Source organism: Nelusetta ayraudi, unplaced genomic scaffold (genome assembly GCF_046127955.1).
Source record: "Nelusetta ayraudi isolate G7.1 ecotype Tasmania unplaced genomic scaffold, CSIRO-AGI_Nayr_v1 ptg000225l, whole genome shotgun sequence".
NCBI lineage: Eukaryota > Metazoa > Chordata > Actinopteri > Tetraodontiformes > Monacanthidae > Nelusetta > Nelusetta ayraudi.
In genome coordinates this window covers 162,474-172,500 of record NW_027466274.1, presented here as the reverse complement: position 1 = coordinate 172,500, position 10,027 = coordinate 162,474, and the positions used below count along the sequence as shown (strand labels likewise).

Here is a 10,027-nt window from a genome sequence, read left to right as displayed (position 1 = left end):
TTGCTGGTTGTATAATTATGGGATGGCTGAAGGCCATCGCTGGCCCGTGTGTGTGTGTGTGCGTGTGTGTGTGTGTGTGTGTGTCTTTGAGTCGCTGACGCAACAGCAGCGGTTGTGTGTCCACCTTCTTTGAAGTCGTATTTCTTTCCTTCCCGCGTGTAAAAGAAAGACAACTCAGCTCATCATATCATCACTGTAGCACCTGCTGGAGTTTGACTGGAGTTTGACTGGAGTTTGACTGGAGTTTGACTGGAGTTTGACTGGAGTTGAGCCTCTCTCACAGTGATAAAACCTGAAAACCTTGAGCAGCTGCTGCTGCATTCATCTTCAGCAGGGTAAAACAGATTGTGTGTGTGTGTGTGTGTGTGTGTGTGTGTGTGTGTGTGTGTGTGTGTGTGTGTGTGTGTGTGTGTGTAAAATAAGGTGTCAGCATAATTGTAATACACTGGAGTGTCAAAGCGAGTGTGTTGTGTGTGTGTGTGTGTGTACGTGTAGGAATGCTTGTGCATTTTTTATGAGACTTACGCCGAGCTCTCCGCTGACAGATGGCGCACATGTGCGCCTCCTCCTCAGAGCGCAGCACATGTTTGGCGTGCAGGGTTGAGGCGGTTCAAGCCGACCGCGGCGTGGCACACTATGTGTGGTTGAGATGGGTTTCCAGAAAATCAAAGGTATAAAACATCTTTGGACATCTCGGAGGGGGAGGAGTGAAATAGTTGAGTCCTCCTCGATGTTTGTGTGATGGAATGTTGGAAATGAGGACTCCTTATCTCGGCGGCAGTAAATTTTTATGAGTCAAATAAAATGTTTCTTTTTGAATATATAACTTTTGGTGCGCTGCCTTCCCTGGAGAGAGCACAGCGCTGTTCGGAACTGAAGTGAGCCTGTGAGGCTGGGAAGTCATCTGCCAACTCATTGCTTTTTTTATCCTCTCCAGTGGCCGACATTAGGACCGACACCTGTGTGCAAATAGGATATTAGCTATTTGAATGTCTATATTGTCATTCATTTATGGAGAAAACTACTCTGGGCTCGTGCTTTCAGGCCAACAACGCCAAACAACGGGAGGCAAAGAGTTGAAGCAGGTCCTGGTCTCTCGGGTCACTCTCTCTTCAATTGCAATGTTAATAACTTGTTAAGCTCTCCTTTTATTTGTCTTCATCACTGCTGTGGGAGTGGGGATGCAATTAGATTTTTATGGGCTGATGGAGTTCTGCAGTGCTGTGTGTGAAATATTCACAGTCCAGAACTTTCCCACTTCTCCTCTCATTGTTTTCTTTCATTGTTGTTTCAGAACCAACTGAACCAACAACCACACAAAAAGTTCAATTATATATACATATATATGTGTGGGTGTGTGTGGGTGTGTTTTATCCACACGCTTCAAAAAGTCACCTTAAGAGGAGATTCTCAGCTCTCCAGTTTCAATTATTTTCATTATCATCAGTTACTCTATTACTCATTTTCTAAAACTGGTTCTTAAAATGTACAAAATGTGGGAAAACGTCAGAGAGTTTTAAGATTAAAGTTGAACAGTTTTGTGTGAATAATACAGTGGAATGTGTAAATGCGGGGAAGTGGGGGGGGGTTAGGCTTCAGTGCTCAGCCCCATCCATATCATTTGCATTTGAAAGGCCAAGCCACCAGCTAACGACTTTCGCCTGGCAGCTTCCTGAAAACCTGCTGTGTTCAGGAATTTGCCGGTCCGCCTAACGCATTGCTGCATACTTCCGGATACCTCCCGGGGTAACAGCAGGTTTGCCTGAAGTTTACCGTGCCCGGATATTCCCGGATACAGCCCTTTTCATGCAGTGGTGTGTGTGTGTAGTAACACCTCGTCACTACCCCTAGAGTTACACAAAACCCCAGTATGGCTGTATTAAAAGCTGGTGATGGAAGCTCCACTGAGAGGAAAAAACCTCTCCAATGTGGCCGAAAGGTTCTCAGGCTCCCACCAGGAGCTTTTTCACACGCATCCATGTGGAGGAATATAGTGTCAACAGTGTCATGGAAACACTTTTTCTCCCAGGGCCACGTGACCAGTTGACTGACCAGTGAAAATAGCGCATTATGATTGGACGGTGGAGGAGATGGAAGTCATCAAAGTGAAAAAACATAACAAGCATTCTGCACAGAAAGCAAATGGTGAAATCTCCTCCCACAAGATTTCACCAGAATGTACTGCCTGTGATCTTCACGCCGCTCAATGGAAACGCCTGCAAATCGCAGTTGGACTTTGTCGAGATTGTGCAACTATGGCTTTTATTTTGCGAGACACTGTGATGGCAACGCAGCTTCTAGGGTTGCCACAACAGGATAAAGATTGCAGGTGGAGTCCAGTTGGTTTCTGTTGGCAACGAAACTGAGGAAAATGCTTCTCTGATTGATTTCCGTCGATGAATCGATTCACTGATTCATCGACGGATCGACCGGGTGCAGCAGCTGTGTCCATTTCCACCAGCGGCTTGACTCTGCTCTCTGTCTCCCCCTGCAGGGTCGCGCTGGGCCTCGCTGGGAAATGATTCCGCATGAAGAGCGCCGCACTCGGCCCCCCGTCGACCTCGGCGGCAGCAGCAGGCGTGACGTCGACCAGTTCCCCCACACGCTGAGGCAGAGCCGGTCCTCCAGCCGCTGAAGCACCTCCCCCTGCCCCTCCTTCCTCCTGCCCCTCCCTCCTCCCCCCTTTCAAACCATCAGATCCTCCTCCTCCTCCTCCTCCTCCTCCTGGATTCTCTCTCCGTCGTCGTTCTCGTCGTTTCTACCAAAGTGTGAAAGGATTGGGGGAGGTTCTCCAGAAGGGGGCAGTAGCGAGTGGGGGGCGGAGTCTGGTGGCTGGGAGTCAGCATGAAGTCCAATCAGGAGCGCAGCAATGAGTGTTTGCCCCCCAAGAAGCGGGAGCTGCCGTCCAGCACGCTGGCGTCGGAGAGCCGCCCGGCCGACAGCCTGGCCTGGCTGGCCAGCGTGGCGGGCCGGACCGAGGGGGGCGGGGCCGGCGGGGGGGCGTGGCACCGCGGCTCCACCTCCTCCTCCACCTCCTCTTCCTCCTCCTCGGTGGCGGCGCCTCCTCCTCCTCACTCGGACGGCCCCCAGTACAAGTCGCTCTTCTCCTCCTCCGCCTCCTCCTCCTCCTCCTCCTCCTCGCCCTCCCCCTGCTCCTCCTCCTCGCCCTCCCCCTCCCCGCTGAAGCTGGTCTCCTCCCTCCCGGCCGTCTACACCTCCTCCCCCCTGTCGCAGTCGGTGGTGGGGGGAGGGGCGGCGGTGCACTACGCCCAGCTGCCGCCCCACCTGCAGTTCATCCCCTCCCCTTACTCCGCCCCTTACTCCGCCCCTTACGCCGGCTACATCTCCCCCCAGCTGCTCCCGCCCCCTCCCCCTCCCCCGCCCCTCACCTCGTCCTCTCACAGGCCCTCGCTCGGCCCCGCCCCCAAGCACGACCAGCAGAGGGTGCCCGCTGCCCGCTCCTCCATGCCGCCACCCTCCACGGACCCTTCCTCCTCCTCCTCCTCCTCCTCCTTCTCCTCCTCCTCCTCACGGACGTTACCGTCGCCCCCGCACCAGGGGGGCGGCGCCCACCACCCCTCCCCCCACCCCCACCACCACCACGCCGCCGCCGCGCTGGGCCACGCCGTCTCCCACATGGTGCTGCAGTACACAGACGGCCACGGCAGGAAGGAGGAGGCGGAGCTCCGGCCGAGGGAGCTGCACAACGGCGAGCTGGGTCGGGGGGGCGGCGGCGCCAGCGGGGGGCGCAAGTCCAGAGACTCGGCCCCGCCCCCGCTGGCGTCCTACGAGGCTCGCCCGCTGGTGCTGCCGCAGGACTTTGTGCCCCCGCACGACCCCCCGGCGCTCAGGACCGCCGTCACGCTGACGGCCAACAGCCACGCCCCCGACCACCACCACCACCACCACCACCACCACCAGATGGCTCCGCCCAGGGCCAGGGCCAGCCCGGACAAGACGGTGGAGAAAGGCGGCATCCTGCTGGGCAAGCCGCTCCACCGCGGTGGCGCCGCCCCATCCTCCTCCTCCTCCTCCTCCTCCTCCTCTTCCTCCTTCACCTTCCCGCCGCCGCTGAGCGTCAACAGCCTGAAAGCCGCCGCCAATGCCGCCACCGTGTTGCCGCAGACGGTGATCCAGACGACCCACAACGCCACGGAGCCGCTGGCGGTGGGCCTCCCCGCCGCCGCCCTCTACCCCCAGGCGCCCATCATCGGCTACATCGCCGGGAGCAACGGCGGCGGCCAGCACGGGCCAATCAGCTACCACCACCAACCCCCCCACCACCAGGCCCACCACCACCACCACCACCACCACGCCGGCCTGCAGCAGCACCTGCTCATCCCCGGCGGCTCCCAGCCCGTCATCATCCCCGTCAGCGGGGGCGGAGTCACGGCGCTGGAGCCCGTCGCCTCCCACGTGACCTCGGCGGCGCTGCCGCACACCTACATCGCCGCCGCCCTGAAGGCGGAGACGCTGGAGATCTCGGCCGCTCCGTACCACCATCAGGCGCAGCTCCACCTGCCCGTCATTCCTGCTCCTCCTCCTCCCTCAGGGCTGCTCGCCGCCTCTGCTCCGCCCCTTCTTCTTCCTCCTCCTCCTCCCCCGCCGCCGCTGCCGCCGTCGACCTCCAGCGGCACGGCGGCGACGCCCCCGCCGGCGCTGCCGCCTTACTTCATCAAGGGCTCCATCATCCAGCTGGCCAACGGCGAGCTGAAGCGGGTGGAGGAGCTGAAGACGGAGGACTTCATCCAGAGCGCCGAGATCAGCAGCGAGCTGAAGATCGACTCGTCCACGGTGGAGCGCATCGAGGGAAGCCACGCCTCGCCCAACTTCGCCGTGGTGCAGTTCTCTGTGGGCGAGCACCGGGCACAGGTGAGAGAGAGAGAGAACCTGAGTGTGTTATCCAATCAGGAGCTTTTACAGGACAGCGACGTCACAACTTTGCTGTTTCTTTGCTGCAAAATGTAGAGTTTTTTTGGGGGGGGGGTTGGAAAATGGATCCCATGTCAAGCAAATTCATTTTATTTGAAGGGTTTTTCACTCCGTCCTTCTCTTTTTTTAGTTGTCTTCACCTTTTGGAAATCTAATGCTCGAGAGAACCCACAGTTACTGTGTCTTTGTGACATCACAAAGGGCCTGTTGTCCCAGATCATCTGCCGTCTCGCTCCTCTCCCCCTCCACAAGCGTAGAAGATCTGCCTGTGTGTCTTTTTTAGCAGAAGGCTGTCAACAGAGGGTTAATTGTGCTTTTTTTTTTTTTTTTTCCTCCTCTAAATGTAAAGTAGTTTCCTTCCAACGTAGAAAGAATCTTTCTAAGAATACAATGAGTGGGATATCTGGGATTGTTGTGAGGATGCGACTCTGAGCGACGGCAGTGTGGTGGCGCTCTCTTCAGAAGCGAGCCGCTCTCTCCTCCCCTTCCTCCGCTTCCTTGGAGCGGCCGAGCGCTCGCTGCGTTTCATCCGCGCACGCTGCCGCTCGGCCGCCCACGCCTCACATCTCGGAGCAGCGCCGCCTCCGGCCGTTCTTCTGATGCTCCGCCCCTCAAACGCTGACGAGTCTTTGAAAGAGTCTTGGCGGCGCTCCCTCGTGCTCCGTCGCTCTGCCTCCCCCTTGTTTTAAAATGGAAGAAGAAAGTGAGAAAGAAAAAGCTTGAAAGGTGCTCGTGGACTGCAGCCCTCTGGTCTCACGCTCAGATGTTGGCAGTTATGTAATCACAAGATGATCCTCTCTTCCTTCAATCTGCTCTGTGGCCCCTCCCACCCTCACTCACTCACTCACTCACTCACTTCTCTTCCTGCTTTCTACCTCACGTACCTTCATCCTCCTCCTCCTCCTCCTCCTCCTCCTCCATAGTAGCAATGTCAAGCTCATCAAGACACAGCTTCACAAGATCCACAATATCCTCCTATCAGAACTCCTTCAGGGCCTTTTTACCCACACAGAAACACCTTAGTGCTTCATTTAGGACACTTTGGGTGAATTCCACTTCCTCCCTCAACCCTCAATCTCAACCCTCAATCTCAACCATGCTCGCTCCCGCGAGGTGCAAGTGCTGTCCCGATTCTAAGAACGTCAAGTTGAGGGAGGAGTTTCAGGGCTGTATGGCCCTCAATATTGAGATTCTCCGGCAGGGCTACCCAGAAGGCATTGCGTATTTTCGCCGAGACATCTTGGAAAAAGATGGCGATGTAAAAGCGAGCTCCAAATGGAAGTATTTTCTTAGTTAATAAAGAGATAAATATTACCAAACCATTTTATTGACTTAGTTTAAGACTTTTTTATGGATTATTGACATTTTTTTACTTTACGATGTTTGTCAGCCGGACCGGCGGTCCCGGCTTCACGTTACGGGTGTACATCGTTGTGTAGTGAAGGAGGACTTCTTCTTCTTCTTCTTCTTCTTCTCCTTCTTCTTCGTCGTCTTCGTCTTCTTGACAGACTGGACGTAGCTTTGGCGTAAGGCCGCCCCCCACAGTCTGAAGACGTAACTGCACTTAAGGGGTGTCCCATTTCTAAGCCCTGACACTTGTTGTTGAGGGCCAAGATTGAGGGTCAAAGATTGAGGGTTGAGATTGAGGAGTTAAGGGAGGAAGTGGAATTGGCCCTTTCTCACCAGCTGCTCTTGTCAGTAAATATATGTGTGTAAATATACATTAATATATATATGTATATTTCTTTTTTATGTATTTATATATACATATATATATATAAATACATCAAAAATGTATTTTTATATATATATATAAATACACACATATATATCTATATATATCTATATATACATCAAATAAAATAAAAAATATATACATCAAAAAATATATATGCATATGTATATATGTGTGTATACATCCATGCATCCCTTCATTTTCAGTCCCTGCTACTTCCTGAACTCAGGGTCATGGGGTCAGCTGGAGCCCCTCCCTGCTGCCAGTGGCCACTTCATCACAGGGCCACAGGGAGACACACAAAGACAAACAAGCATTCACACACTCGCGCACACACACACACACACACACACACACACACACACACACACCTACAGACAATGTAGAGTTTCCACTGTGCCTCACGTGCAGGTTTTGTGCACTGAGTTTAGGCCGTAGGACCGAAGTGTTCCCATTATTCCCTCATCACATTTCTAATATTCCCTGGATATAAACACCCTAGGAAAGGGGCGCCCCCTTGTGGCGTCCCTCTCAAGGAGGCCCGATTCTTGTGGACTATTATTTCCTGCAAAACAACACAATGTTAAGTTGATGAAATCTGCTCAGAACTTTCAGGGATGCAGTTTTGGTTTGGTGTAAAACTATGACATCTAGTGGTGAAACTGGAGAACTGGAGATGTTTCTCTGTGTGTTTGAAGAATGTCAACAGTGTGTGTGTGTGTGTCCTCCAGGTGAGCGTGGAGGTCCTGGTGGAGTACCCCTTCTTCGTCTTCGGCCAGGGCTGGTCGTCCTGCTGCCCTGACCGCACCACGCAGCTGCTGGAGCTGCCGTGCACCAAGCTGTCGGTGGGCGACGTCTGCATCTCGCTCACCCTCAAGAACCTTCGCAACGGCTCGCTGAGGAAGACTGCGGCCGCCGCCGTGGCCGCCGAGCCGGTCGGCCCCGCCCCCGGCCACGGGCACCTCAAAGCCAGCAACCGGTCGGCCGCCGCCGCCGCCGCCGCCCGGGAACGGGAGAACGGCATCGGCCAGCGAGTTGACGGCGGTGGGCGGGGCTCTGGCGAGAAGAACGGGGAGCTCCCGCCGTCGGCTCCAAACAGTCAGGTGACCGGCGCCGGCGGATCCATCAAGCCACCCGGAGGCAGGAAGCGGAGGTGGTCGGCTCCCGAGGGTCGCAAAGTAGAGAAGCCGGAGGAGGAGCCGCCGCTGACGCTGCCCAAACCCTCCTTCATCCCCCACGAGGTGAAGGTCAGCATCGAGGGCAGGTCCAGCATCGGCAAGTGAAGCCTGGAAGGACCGTTCAGTCAACCAACCAACCAATCATCGCTGGGGGTCAAACAATTCTGAAAAACAAAAAAAAACAGATATTACAAAACAGCAAACAAACAAACAAACAAACAAACAAACAAACGCAGGAATGCCCGCGCTAACGTTCCTTTGTCTTTGCTTTCTAAGGTTGTTTTTTTTTTTTTTGAATGTTTTTTTGAGGTTCGTTTGCCACACAGAGTTTGACCCAGTTCACGTCCGGCCCGTGTCGTTTGTAACACACACATGTTTTGTTTTGTTTTTTATTCCTTCTGTTGTGTTGTTGTTGAACTCACGACCTCACTGGACAAACTGCTGGGCCCTCCTGGTGGCGTCGTGGAGCTCCGGTTCTGCTGCTCCCGCAGAACCACGGCACATTATTGCTTTTCAATGTTTTCTTTCCTTGTTGTTCTGTTTTTACGAGAGGCAGTGCGGTCTGCAGGTGGCGCCGCGCTACAACCTGAGCGCGGGATGAGTCGCCGGCTTTTTTCCTTTTAAATTGGAGTTTATGTGAATATTGCTTGGGGTGCGTCGACCCCTCGGCCGTCTCTCCCGCTGGGGCCGCTCTGGCTGTCAGAATCTTTAATCGGGGGCCGTCAGAGTTCCAGAACCCAGTCGGGTCGGCGTGAGGTTCCCTCTGATGCGCGCACACACACACACACACACACACACACACACACACACACACAGGGGTCGGCAACACTTTGTACAATCCTTTGATTTCAGTTGGTTTGTTTCCTCCTCTAATGACTTCTTTAGGTTTTTAATGATAATAGTCATTATTATTATTATGATTATTATTATGATTATTATTATGACTCTTATTTGAAATGGCAGTGTGAGAGGAAACAGATGTTTTTCCAAGCACCTTACGCACCTGTTGACACGTGGCGGCGCTTTTTGACGTTTTTCTCTTTTATTTTTGAACGCAGTACTGTACGTTTTCTTTGTGTTGTGTGTGTGTGTGTGTGTGTGTGTGTGTGTGTGTGTGTGTGTGTGTGTGTGTGTGTGTTACCCTTTGGAGGTGTGTTTGGAGGGGCGGAGCTGGCGGCTCACTGCAGCACTTTGTTAGACTGTTGGTCGTTAGTGACGGACGGACAGACGGACGGACGGAGAGTGGCTGTGCTATCGAGGGTCTCGGAGGGAGGGGACGACAGTGACCGGGGGGGGGTGTCACTATGTTTTGCGTGATTGTTGTTGTGTGAACAGAGCAGGAGGCAGCAGGAAGGAATTTCTTTCTTCTCTCTGTCGTGTGCACGTACATGTAGTGTGTATTGTATGTATGTATGTGTGTGTGTGTGTGTGTGTGTGTGTGTGTGTGTGTGTGTGTGTGCATGCGCAAACAGGAAACAGCAGGTTGACCCCCCCCCCTCTCACCCCCAGCAAGATGACAATGAAAAGTCAACAAAAGACTCACTGCCTTCGTTTGGTGCATTCAGACACCAGTTGACTGATGAAGACACACACACACACAGTACACACACACACACACACACATACACACACGCACACACACACACACACGCACTGCACACGTGTGCAGAAAGTGACCCACTGTGTTTGTGCTACATGTTGAAGGTCATCTAGGTGTGTGTGTGTACTGTGTGTGTACTGTGTGTGTGTGTGTGTGTGTGTGTGTGTGTGTGTGTGTGTGTGTGTGTGTGTGTGTACTGTGTGTTATAGGTTATTCAAATTGAAAATAAAAAGAGGATGTAATCATTTTAATATATAGACAGTGTTAAATGTCCAGAATCTTGCAATTTGCACATCGGGAGGAGGGAGGAGGGAGGCGGGAGGCGGAGCTAATTTTAGATTGTTAGTTTTAGATTGTTTTGGGGTTTTTTTTAGGTTTTTTTCAATCTTTTGTTTGTGTTGCTGCCGTGGCCCCGGAGAGTCGACACGTGCCGCCTGCTGAGTCGGGCTTGCAGGTGGAAAGGAAAGAAAGAAGCTCCACGTCTGCGGCTCTTTGAGGAGGAAACCCTTGCAGGTCCCTCGCTAGGACCGCCTTCACCGCCTCGCAGTCCAGACTCCGGCAGAGCCGCACAATTTAGCCCTG

The 10,027-nt window shown here is 53.5% G+C and overlaps 1 protein-coding gene across 3 annotated transcripts in view; it reads left to right on the top strand.

The window, feature by feature from the left end:
- The window catches only part of atxn1a (ataxin 1a), a 61,232-nt gene extending 52,123 nt beyond the window's left edge, over nt 1-9,109 (top strand). For all 3 annotated transcript variants that reach the window (XM_076016388.1, XM_076016387.1, XM_076016390.1), the window contains 2 exons: nt 2,495-4,872; nt 7,399-9,109. In XM_076016388.1, coding sequence (XP_075872503.1) covers nt 2,845-4,872; nt 7,399-7,950 — 2,580 coding nt within the window. In that variant the 5' untranslated portion in view covers nt 2,495-2,844 and the 3' untranslated portion in view covers nt 7,951-9,109. The remainder of the gene's footprint in view (nt 1-2,494; nt 4,873-7,398) is intronic.
- The last annotated feature ends 918 nt before the right edge of the window (nt 9,110-10,027 follow it).